Here is a 12974-nt window from a genome sequence, read left to right as displayed (position 1 = left end):
CAACCACCCATCTGACACCCTTGAACCAGGGTGTGGTGCCCTCTCTTGTTTTTGCTAAAACGACTTTCTTTTTGGGTACTCAGCTCTAAGGCCAAATACCAGAATATTTCCAGCAAACAATTGTCTTTGTTTACACTGATCCACAGGAAAGATGATCAGAGTTTTCAGAAAACACACACACTAAAAATCTGGTAAAACTTACTAGATGTACTAGATGACAACGGTAATGTACAGACTACAAAACAATAGATTTTTCTTCTGCCTGTTGCGACCCCATGACTGGCATCTCAACCACCCATCTGACACCCTTGAACCCGGGTGTGGTGCCCTCACCTGTTCATATCCAACATCCTACTACGGGGGTGTTCAATAAGTAGATTGTGATTTACCAGTAGATCCCAAAGGGAGTGCTGGTAGATCACACATTTCTGCTCCTTTCAATCCTGGTCACCATCAATCAAAATCATCGTATCTTAAACCCTCAACTCCCTGAACCCCCATGTAAACAAAAACACTGAGGTCAGGTATTTCAGATAATCCTAAATTAAAAAAAAAAAGGCTAGTCTAGTGATTAAACACCAGCAGCGACCTCTGCAGGGCCAACACTGGAACTGTAAAAGTATATCACAGCAGAGGATCAATTTACTGTGGGCTTTATATTATGAATTAATTACCATTCATCTCTGACCAAACTAATGAGGCCGGTTTATGACTCCTGGTATGTGTAACCAGACCACAGTGACTGAGACACTGACTGTGTGTGGGCACACACACTGGCATGTCTCAACTCATCAGCTCGGGTTTCCTGCTGCAGTGCAACACAGTCATCTGTGACTTCTGCAGTGCTGCACTCAGTGTCAGTCACCATGCAGACCATCGGAGAAGAAGCTGATGGACAAATGTATGTCTGACTAACGCCATGAACAACAGCTTTTTACTCAACATTTTATTAGAAGCCTCTCTTATTTAAAGATGTTGTTTGTTTTTTGCTCCGAATTACATATAAAAAAAACCTACTACCTTCAAAAAGCTTTCAGAAGATGAGCAAAAGTTCAAACATGTCAAGATTTGTGCACTTTTAAAGAAAAAAAAATATTTTCAATAGTGCATCAAAATAAATTATTGGTACGAACATTGCATCAAAATAAATTATTGGTACAAAAAAAAAAGCTACAGAACATGTTTAAATCATGAAAGCGTTCAATCTTAAAGTTTTTCCATTTTAATGCTGCAAAAATGGCAAAGAGTTCATTTAAATCAAAGTTATTTGATTCCAGTTTCCAGACCAGTATTTTGGGAGCGACTTTTATTACAGTTTCTGTATATTTTTCTTCTACAGCTGAAATTCCATACAGCTACTGTCTGTCCTTTAAATAGAAACTTCAAAACCTTGAAAACACATTTGTAATTTTAAATACATGGGGCTGAGACCTGGATGTTTGTGTTGGATTTTATGATTTTATTTATTTATAAATATTATTATAAATAAAATAAAAATAATTACAAATAAATAAAATATTATTTAAAATATAATTTTAAATCATAATAAATAAATATTATTTATTTTATAATATTTTAATATTTTATTTTATAAATTTTATTTATAATCTGGATTTTATGTTTTGCAGTTTGTGTTTACTTATTCAGTGTTGGTGCAGTTCTCTCTCCTGATCAGCAGGTGCTGCTGTCTTTGGAGGAATTTCCATTATTTGAATTGCTGTTTGTTTTTTGTAATGGGGAGCAGCTGCTGCTTTGACTCAGCGGTAGCTTATTCTTCACACTGTCTGTGACCACAATGTTAATGTGGGTGGTCCGGTCAAGGTGTCGCCACTGACGCGACTCCACACTGCCCCTCTGTGGCAGGCGATGAGAATATGTCAGCTAGAGAAAATGTCAGCCGCAGCTTTTCTATGACGGATCCCACTGGTGCCAAACCCTAACTCCAGAAACATACGAATACATCAACGTATACATTTACTGTATATATAAATATACATAAGAACACACTGCAGCTACTGTTAAATAGTAATATATCATTCATCATTTTATATTAGAATCACTAAACTGTGCAACATTTGAATTTGGATGCATGAGATGCAGACACATGGTGAACAGCACAATGGGTTTCTCTGTTTCTACTCCAGTAAGGTTGTAGAAAATTCACTTACAGAGCGATTAGGGTTATGCACTGAGAGTACCTGAAGGTGAAGGTTGTCCCTTCACAACGCCATTCTTCGTTCTCTCCTCAAAGTTCATCACTTCTTTGTAGATTAGTTCTACAGGGGAGAGGCGTTCAAGACAGAGACAAAAACAAACTGAGTTACTGTGGACAATACTACTAGATAACAACACATCCAGTACTAGATAACAACACATCCAGTACTAGATAACAACACATCCAGTACTAGATAACAACACATCCAGTACTAGATAACAACACTACTAGATAAACTAGATAACAACACATCCAGTACTAGATAACAACACATCCAGTACTAGATAACAACATATCTAGTACTAGATAACAACACATCTAGTACTAGATAACAACATGAATGTGATGGAGGTGATTGGTAGAAATGTGCGTTAGATCACCTTTCCATTCATCAATGGAGTGTTCTCTTTCATCCAGCTGCTTATCATAGATCTGAGGTTAAGGCTGAGTAAGAGAGAGAGAGAGGGAGAGAGAGAGAGAGAGAGATCATTAAACGATAGAAACAAAACAGTAACAGGAAAATAATTAGGCAGAGGGAGAGACCACCCGCACAGGAAAATACCCCCATATTATATTATATTATATTATATTGTATTATATTATATTATATATTTTCAGTATTACTAATACATCTTTAAATGTAACCTCTGTAAAGTGGATGTTAACAAAAATCAACAATTCAGAAAAATTGTTAACAGGCAATTTTGTGATTGAGAAGTTGCCTCCTGTGGAGTAACTTTTCTAAAAAAAAATCACTACAACTCTTGTGATGTACTTTCGGGCAGATTTATTTCATCCAACAGATGGAGAAATATTTATCTGATGTCTGGCCGACCCTTCTAATCACAAATTCACTGTTATCTGCCCCAGACGCCAACAACATAATCCTCCAAGAAAGAGAGTTTTGACCTACTGTGGACATCCACAGGTCAGCACTCAGCAGCTGCAGTAGGACAAACAGGGGAGGTTTCTATTACAGGTGTCTTAGAGTTAAGTGAGCTCAAATGACGCTTTATTTCATCATGTGAAAATGTGTTCATGGCCTGCAGCTTTATCCATGAGACCTTAGTTTGATTATGTAAACATGCAAGAGCAAGTCAAAAAGTTCCAACGAGACTAAAGTTCAGGTTTATCTTCAGGTTAACATCAGGCTAACTTCAACACAGCAGGAGAAACGAACTGAGCCTGATATTTGAATCAATACGCAGTTCTGGCAAAGAGCTACTCACCGCCTCCACCTCAGCTGGATCATACCAAACGTTTATGTAAGGATGCTGTAATGCCTCGTCCACAGATATCCGTTTAGCAGGGTCGATGATCAACATTTTTGACAGCAGGTCTCGGGCCTGGCTTGCTGTAGTTGTAAAGAAAACAAAATGACAACAGGAATTCTTGTTTAAGGGCCGGGTCAATAATTTAGGCAAAGTACTGTAATTAATAGGATTTTTGTATAATTTGTGTATATAAAATCTTCAGACACAAAATCAAATTCCCAATTAATCTTTGTGAAAGGGAAAGTATTATTGATTGTAGTTTTGCAAGTATATGTTCGTACAATTCACATACATTCACTGAGTACATCTGCTCAGCAACCAGTGGGTGCAGTACTTTGTCCCCATCATGATGTATATATTGTTTTAGATTTTAAGGAAATTTAAAAAAACAAAAACAAATTCAAATTCAAATTCTAGTTTCAACCCTTTTCAAGCCTGATACATAAAAACGAAGATTCAGTCAAAAAGGAATTTCTGTTCAGGAGATCTTTCTTGTATATCATTTGATACAAAGGGTGTTTTTGGCACACACAAAAAACACACCGTCCTTCTCTATAAATAGCCTCAAAGCACTGACAAAGTAATGAGAGTGAAGTGTAAAAAAATGAGACAGACAGACAGACGACTGTGGTCAACCCCCCGGTTTTTCCCTTTTAGAAGAAACACTGGAGCAAGAAAAAGGGAGTAAATGTGTAAAAGCGACTCCTTTCATCTCCACCTGTCCTCTCTCTGTCTCTTCATGTTTAAATCCTATTGGATGTTAGTTTCTGATCGTGCTTATCCTTATCCTTATCCTTTTATTTCCTTTAACACCAGATCGTAGATTCATAGTTAGCAGCTTTGGTTTTGTCATTAAAAAATACGAGTGGCAACACAACGGATGCTGCGACTTCTAGTTGGTTTTGTAGGACTGTAGGTAAATAGTGATGAGTTTTTCACCATAAATGTAGAATTTAAGAGTTGTCGAGAACGGGTGTTACTATACATGTCGTGCACCTTCTCACCTTTGAGTTTGTTGTGCTCAGAGTCAGCAGGGAAAAGGCAGTCGGGGAAAAGCTTGGGAAAGGTGAGGCCAGCGTACTTTGGCCGGTTCTCCACATAGTTCCTCACTGTGGGCTGGAGCTTCTTCATGAACTCCGGTGAGGGCGTTCCCAGCTGCTCGATCACCTTGTTCCACTGGTCGATGTCTGAGGTAGTGGCGTAGGATTAAGGCCAACACTGGTCCATACAGTATGGAGTATTCTACAGTCCTGCATCTCTCAGGCACCACATTTCACCACCCCTTCATTAACACCACCACCCCATCACCTACAGGGTCACAACCAACGTTTTTAGGGCGTATACCGCCATCTACTGTCCTAAGTGTGTAGTCTCATGGTATGACCGCTGACATTTTTGAAATAACGCAACCTACTCATTATGCCTGGATGCACGATTTTTAATTTTATTTCAACCGATACGAATGGTCATGCATGAATAGATTTTCAGTCGATTCGCAACACATCGTCACAGCCCTAATCGTAAGCCTTGTAACTAACTCTATGACTTGTCTATGGCTCGTCATAGTTCATGTCTATGTGTACTATGTGCAGAAAGGGCTGTGAAATTGTCCTGGTTATGAATCCATAGAGTAATATTAATACACCTGAAAAAGATTCCACTGCCATGGCAACCGACATCCATGACAACTGGGATGTTGCCTTGAACCTCCTTGATAATAATCTGAATTGTCTTGTTTTAGACGAGCTGAGAAAAAAACTGCTTTCACTGCTTTATCTTTGAAAATAGCACAAACCCTAAAAGGTCGATGTCACTCAAGGCAACGTGGGTGTTTTTAAAGCAACACAACCTGAAATCTTCAGGATGATTAATTAACACTTTCTAGATCAGGGCTGGGCGTGTGTTTTTCTTCTTCATATATAATTAAAGTCCATTTCCCAGCACTAAAAATTTCTTTTTTTGTGCTGAGAAAATGATTCCAAATTGAACGGTTTATTCATTTACAAAATGAACCACACACATCCTTGTCTGTAAAGACTACACCTGTGGATTCTGGATGCTGTTTTTAAACCTAATCCTGGTCCATAAAACCTGCACCAGACAAATGTCAGCCACGTCAATTATTCCGTGGCTTTTTAACTGTGAAATGAACTGATTTTTTTTTCCTGTAATGTTTAATTAAGATTTATCACAGTATTTATCATTTATAATTAGGTCATGTGTTTGACTTCTTTAACCAGACATCAGCTCTTTTTTTTCAGTAGAAAAAAAATCTGAAAAAAATAATGTTTTCATTTCATTATTATTTTTCATTATTTAAAAACCGCTATAATTTAAGGCTACACTGACTCGTACTGCCTGTACTGCATTAGTATTCCAGCTGAGCGTTTTCCAAAAGCAGGAATTAGGTCATTTTAGAACCTCTTATTGAACCTCCTGGAAAAAAAAAATGAATTCATGAATATTTAATGTCCCTCTCCACAACAAATACTTCTTTCCTCACCCCTCGGCACACACTCGTACTCCACCCTACACTAAACCGTGTTCTCTCACAAACTTCCAGTTGGGAGTTACAGCAACCAGAGCCACACCACAGCCCTCATCAGGCACGGAACGCCAGACGCTCCCACCTCCCCTTTCGTCTCCATTGCACATTGGCTGCAATCCATTCACTGAGGCAGTTTTTTTTTTAAACCGCTAAGGCTCTTATCTGTGGCTCCTATGCTTGAGGTGTTTTTTCTCAGTGTGCCGCTGCCAAACGGCGTGCCTATCACACTGTGTTATTCATGGCCAGACATAGTTGGTGCATCATGATGCTGAGCACAAGTAAATCCTGTGATTTTTTTTTTCTACAGGCTTCAGGTTGAGTTACAGTAAAAAGGGAGGAGCAGTGGAGCAGAAGGATACGGTCAGTTCCAGGGAACAGCACTGTCCCTCTTATCACCTCTCCAAAGATGCAGCCCACTGACCAGATGTCCACTGGACACACACACACACACAAAGACACACACACACACTTGAATTACCAATATCAAAATCAATTCCACCCTCTATGAAGAATTGCAGACTATTGTAAGTACACACACACACACACACATATACTTTTATTGATTCCAAGCCCCAAAAGAATTTTCTATGACTCAGCCTGAACTAAACTCAATATTTAATTCCTTCCATCGCACATCTGTGCGTTTCACTTGTCTATACTTGTGCAGCAAACGACACACACCCCTCATTCTATCCTTCAGCCGCTTATTTACCACAGTGCTGGAACTAAATGGACATCAAACATCTGGACTCACTGCAGCCTGTCTGTGCTCTGACCTGTGTAGAACACACTGCACTTTTATCGTCATCACAGACACTTGGGAAGAGCACGGGCTGTGACTTCAACCCACTGCACTTTTATCGTCATCACAGACAAGAGCACGGGCTGTGACTTCAACTGCATCAATGCCTCAAGTCACAAAGTAAATTAAGATTAGGTACACGCACCGTGAAGGTCCCAAATCATCCATAAAACCAATAACAAAGGTGCGTACAGTGTGTGGGAAAAATAAAAAATGGTATTGATCTACGCAGAGAGAAACGATGGAGAGTTGGGTGATAACAATTTGGTTTCATGTTGAGAGCAGAGATGGAGAAAGAGAGATAGAGACCAGGAGCTTGTTATGGGGGTTTCTGCTTCTCTCCAGGACATTAATCTTGGGTGAATTGCAAGCTCAGTGATGTAGGGGTCAGTGAGTCGGCCACAAGCACTCTCATCCAGCTGAGTCATTTGTCTCTTGCTGCTACGGTAGCTTTCCAAGACATCAATATCCTAATGTTAAGGGCAGGTCAACAGCTCCTATGAAAACTCTGGCTAAAATTTCCTAGAAAATAAAATGTACCTACATGTTGTTATGTAGCGCTAATTCCTACCCTGTAGGGGGTGCTATAAATGCTAGTACATTGTTTAACTCAGTCAACACATTTTCATCAGAACATGTTTAACAGTCATTCCTGAGCCAGTGGTTAATAAGTGATGGCGGGCTGCTGTGACCATACGTAGCTGCCGGCTAATTATAGCTCAGAGCCACGCTGTTCTATAGAGCTGTATCACTCAGACAGTAATGTTCCAAAACCATACATACATATGGAAAATAATGTTAATATTATGTTTCACAACAAACAGAAATAAGTGATTTATGACTTCCATTATCCCGGGGTTTTAATGCAGGTTTGTTTTACATCCTGTCACCTACAGCGCTGCATGTTCAACCTTTAACTTCATAAATCTTGTCTTAAAATGTGACGTGCTGGAACATTGTTGTTTTTACAGTATAACTCAGTAAACACAGTAAGTGCCCCTACAGTAATATTTACCTTAGTCAAGGGTTACAGTTAGTTACTCCTTTATTATTATAGTAGGGAAGGAAAGGAAGGAAAGTGAACTACTGCAGTGTGTGGGGACGGTGCTCAGAGAACCTCAGTGGTAACTGGGCAGCTGGTGGACTCGAACCTGAAACCCAAGTCCACTTCCTTAACCACCAAGCCACAACTGCCCCTCAATATCCAGGACTACGTGTTGGCAGAGGGGGTTAGTGTGCTAGTTGAATTCCTGGTTGTGACTGATGGTCTCTCTGTAAACAGTTTGCTTGTTCTGAGTTTCCTCACACTCTCCTGGTCGGAGGTTGTGGTAATGGGGACATTTAAATGGACCTATTTTGACCTAGCTATGAGTGTATGGTGCTGAGATGGATGTACCCCACCCTAACCTGATGACTGCTGCAGTGGGCTCCAGCTCCCTCTAGCTCAGAAAAGCAGTAGGAGATGAACGACTGAATAAATGAATGTTAACGTCCAACCACTGGGGGGGGTGAGCGGGGTCAGCCAAGCTGTTATTAACATTTGCTCAAAGCGAATGCATTAATTTGATATTATTTATTCATTGGGAGTTTAATAACGGAGCCTGACTCACACATGTGGACGCTCCTAAATGGCAGGATGTGCTTCGCTGGTGCACACGTATGCTGACTCAGCACGTGGTTATCCTGCTGGAAGATGTTGTGTTTGGGAATCAGGAGCAGCAGCTCCCTCACTGCAGGAGGACTCACCCCCATAATGACACCTTTAAATATTCAGCGGCACACTGAGAGGGTCGCCGATGAAGGCTTCCTCTTAATTGGCGGTGCTCGTGAAAATAAAGAAGGGCTTATGATTCAGACCAACACTCACTAACCACTTCAGCAGGGCTGTGCTGGTTCTGGCATTTAATTGGACGCAGAAACACATCACAGTGATGCAATTTATATATTTATATATATATATTCAAGAAAGTTTTTTAGATAAGAAAAAAAAATTGTACTCTATTGATTCCATATTTGGGAAATTATGTTATCAGGCTGCCCCAAGCAAGCGCCAAGCATGTGGTTCCTCTGGGAATCAAACCCAGAACTCATAATAATAATAATAATAAGAAGAAGAAGAAGAAGAAGAAGAAGAAGAAGAAGAATAAGAATAATAATTATAAATAATGAAGCACAGTAGCCAATATGGACGGTGCAATGTGATTTGGGTGGCGACTGCTACCCCCGCGACCCGGTAACGGATAAGCGGATGAAAATGGATGGATGGATGGATGGAGTAGCCAATATGGATCCATTCTGTCATTGGTTTCAGAATTTTTTGGAAACCAAATCCAAAATAGCCCAAAGTTATTCCTATTAAAATGTATGTATTCCATAATCCTCAGACGTCTGTCACCGCTAGTGTTTTGGCCAAACAACTGTTGTCCACGAGAACCGTTTTCCATAACAGGCAGAGATGGTTCTGCAGCACAGTAACATCAGCATATTTTTTAACACTTACACCGAGACCAACTTTAGAGCAATAAACAACCATGCTTCAAAGTCGCTGAACTTAAGCACATCATCTCAACTACGCCTCAGTGCATTGAGTCGCACTGCATGTAAGCAGCTGATTAGAGTGTAATTTATCCAGCAGATAAAGAGGTAAACAAGGAAAGGCAAAGGCAAAAAAATGGTGTGTGCCAAAAATATGTTATTGGCTGGTTAAAATATAAAGGTCTGTTGAAGGAGATAAAGGCAGATGTGTTAAGAAAAGCAGCCACGGTTTAGTTCACCTCAGTAACATACAGAGAACATCAGGCTCAACACAGAATGGATTTAAACCATGTGTGAAATGTATCTTAATTCTGTGTTTGATTTGGAAAATTTAAAAACTTCTGAAAGTTAACGATAAGTCTGCTTTAACAAGGATACAGTCCCGGCCAGGGAAGAGGATTTTGTGGCGCACCATTTCTCCCATAATGCACCCCACCGACCATATATCCACTGCACGCGTAGAGGTGAAGGAAAGAAGGACAGGAAGCAAAATAAAACAGAGAAGAAAGCAAAAGATTAGCATCAGAAAATATGTAGTTTTAGGACTAGAAGCAAGGCTATTTGGAGAACGTCTGTTAGTAGTAAAAATATTAGAAGGTATCGGATGATATGGACAGAAATTTAAAAGAATTAAACTGTTTAGTTGACATTCACTGCAAAAACACATCAGTTGTCTTCTCTTGTTCTTACCATTCTCTTTGTATCCCATCCCCAGGATGACTTCTGGCGCTCTGTAGTATCTCGTCACCACGTACGGGGTCATCATGAAGCTTGTGCCTGCAGTTCTTGCCAATCCAAAGTCCAGGATCTTCAGGGTACAGTCTGATTTCACCACAATATTGCTTGGTTTTAGATCCTGCATAAATGTTTAAAAAAAAAAATCCAGATTAGTTTTAGGTTAACTTTTTTCTCATTTATTTTCTCTACTTTCGCAGACTGTGTGCATATAATTTATAATATCTGCTAGAAGCAAGAGTTTTATAATGGTTTTTAATGAAGACGTGAAAGTGAATTGAATTTGTGAAGTGAAGTGAATTTTTACTTTTTTTTTAATGAAGACGTGAAAGTGAATTGAAAAGTGTCTAAAAGACATGATTAAAGTTGGTGCCACATTTATTTTTATTTTTTGGGGTTAAATTAAATTAAATGTTTTTGTTTGGTTCCTTTCCTTGGACCACTCCACTTGGAAATAACCATTTTCCTAATGCTACTGTGAGATACATTTTCGAACATTTTTGAAAATATAGACATTTTAATTTTTTTGTCTTCTTTATTTGCTCCGTGTAGTGATTTAATTTTAAGTTTTTGTTTTGTTTATTCATAGGACTTAAATCAAACCAGAAGCGTCCATTACCCTGTGAATGATGCCAGCTGAGTGCAGGTGTTTGATACCACACAGCATCTGATAGAGCAGGTAGGACATTCTCTCGTGGTCGAGCTCCATCTGAATCACCTGACACAGATTGGCATCCATCAGCTCCATAGCTAGGTACCTGGAAGAAGGCATGTTGGCAGTTAATCTGTCTGTAAAGTCTTTGGAGTTTTGATGATTCAGCTGTCATCCCCCCCCCCCCCCCCGGCGCCTTACCCATATTTGTTGATAAATACACTGTGTCTATTAGCTGTATGAATCCCTCTGCAGGGCTGTTTACCCACTCTCCCTGCTGCCTCAGATTACACCTACAGTACTACAGTACTCTGTCTGACTCCACCCAGGCAGCTGTCTTGACACAACTCCATATGCAACACAATAATTACCTCAGCATAGATATATTTATAACAGAATCTGGACATGTCATTCCTTCATTAGATAAGACTAAAATCAGAGAAGAAGAAAATTGGTCACATGATCTTAATTATTCCATTTCTACAAAGAGAAACTGTATTTTAGTTTACTTACACATCTTGAAACTCCTCTAATGATTTCTGTGGTGTGAAGACGTTTAATAAACTGATAATCTGGAAAAAAAAAGGGGGGAAACACAGAGATAATCATCAGCATCACACCGTGGTTAAAAATGGACTGTGAATGTGAATCAATAATGACACTAATGAAGGACACTGCTGATTGGAGAAATGGAGAACCGATATGGAACAAAGGAGCAGGATAAGCGTAGAGACGGAGACGGAGAAGGAAACGGAGCCAAAACTGCAGAAGAAATTTTGTATTCCTTCAAGTGTCGTCTGCTTTTCTCTGCTGCCGTTCCACTAAGTTACCGCAGGCATTGAAATTAGCTGTGACGGAACAAAACAGCCGCTCGTTTCCATTCTAAGCACGAGGATCCGTCGCGAAACAAAAATAGACAGTGGCTGAGGTTACAGATAACGGTTCTGACAATCACTGCACTGCCCTTCATCATGTGTTTCTCCCAAACCTTTGTCTCCATCAAACTGAAAGACTCACATTTTTGTGATTGACACATTTCATTAGCACTAACTCTCGATATGCCCGCTTGGCGTGGGTCTGGTTCTGGAAGGGTCTGCTCAGTTTCTTGATGGCTACATTTCTGTCCAGAACAGCATCGTAGCCCGCACTGTAGACAGAAAACAAAACATCAACACAAAATGTCAATCATTTTACTGACAGAGGAAACATATCACAAGAACGAGGGAGGTTATGGTTCACACCTGTGGTGAACAGACGACTTTGTTATGAAAGCACTTTTACACTAATACTAATGCTTTTTGCTGTGTGTACAGCAGCAGTGTTTGCTCGTATTTAAAATGCTAAGCTAATTTTAACCCAGGTCATTAAATCAGTTAAAAATGAACAAACAGCTCCACCAGGAAATCATGATCATTGTGCTAAAATGAAGAACAGAAATGGCCTAAATTGGCAAGACCACAGTGTCCTCGCACTGAACTCTCAACAAACGAAGCAGTTCAAATAAAAAGAAGTTTTCTTAAACATTCCGTCCAATCATCGTGCTCCGTTTAGTTTCCTATCTCATCCACTACTCGTAGCCTCTGAGTGAAGCCTGGCTTGTGTTGAAAGGATCTTTTTGCTGCATAATGATAATCAAATCAGTATCTATTCCCCACTGTAAAAAAAAAAATTGCTGTCACATTTTAGCCTGTAGTAGCTCAGCGTCAGAGGGTTTGATATTGGAACGTATTGAAAGAAAATGACATCAGAGGAACTGTGATAAAACAGCTGATTCTGAATGAGTCAGTGATAATGTTGGTTTACTCTAGTAAATGAAATGCAAATTAAACAGCACATTCACAATTCATTTATTTCACTGGTGTACATTTAACTTGAAGTTCCAGTATTGAAGTATCTTTAATCGTCCCACTATAAGATTTCTGTGTTTACATTAGGAGTCTTCTCCAAGAAGGCGGCCATTTTGGATACTTTTATTGATTTAATAACAACTCCTAGCTTACGTTGCTAAACTGCTGCTCCCTCTAGAGGCAGGCCACACCCTCTAAAACCTCAGACAAGGTTGTCTTGCTTGTGGTTCCTGACTTCAACGTGAGGATCAGAGATGACCAGACATTTGTGGTCAGGTCTCTTAACTCTGACGATCTCTGTTCTCTGTCCAGGGTCTGAGACTTTTGAATCAGTGAGTGTTTATCAACAATCACTGTTTCACAAAT

The 12974-nt window shown here is 39.7% G+C and overlaps 1 protein-coding gene across 7 annotated transcripts in view; it reads right to left on the bottom strand.

Moving 5' to 3' along the window:
- Positions 1-12974, bottom strand: part of mapk10 (mitogen-activated protein kinase 10) — a 32842-nt gene that overhangs the window by 6699 nt on the left and 13169 nt on the right. For 4 of the 7 annotated variants that reach the window (XM_017038738.2, XM_017038739.2, XM_017038745.2 and 1 more), the window contains 10 exons: positions 11779-11908; positions 11275-11333; positions 10729-10867; positions 10065-10230; positions 9753-9824; positions 4494-4676; positions 3445-3569; positions 3129-3158; positions 2596-2659; positions 2199-2276 (listed from right to left, as the gene is read on the bottom strand). In XM_017038738.2, the coding sequence (XP_016894227.1) occupies positions 2654-2659; positions 3129-3158; positions 3445-3569; positions 4494-4676; positions 9753-9824; positions 10065-10230; positions 10729-10867; positions 11275-11333; positions 11779-11908 (910 nt within the window). In that variant the 3' untranslated portion in view covers positions 2199-2276; positions 2596-2653. Of the gene's footprint in view, positions 1-2168; positions 2277-2595; positions 2660-3128; positions 3159-3444; positions 3570-4493; positions 4677-6396; positions 6469-9752; positions 9825-10064; positions 10231-10728; positions 10868-11274; positions 11334-11778; positions 11909-12974 lie in introns of all 7 variants that reach the window. The other 3 variants (XM_017038741.2, XM_017038740.2, XM_017038743.2) reach the window with 2 other exon arrangements.

The sequence above is a fragment of the Cynoglossus semilaevis genome, chromosome 14, assembly GCF_000523025.1.
Source record: "Cynoglossus semilaevis isolate Cse_v1.0 chromosome 14, Cse_v1.0, whole genome shotgun sequence".
NCBI lineage: Eukaryota > Metazoa > Chordata > Actinopteri > Pleuronectiformes > Cynoglossidae > Cynoglossus > Cynoglossus semilaevis.
This window is presented reverse-complemented; position numbering and strand designations above follow the sequence as displayed.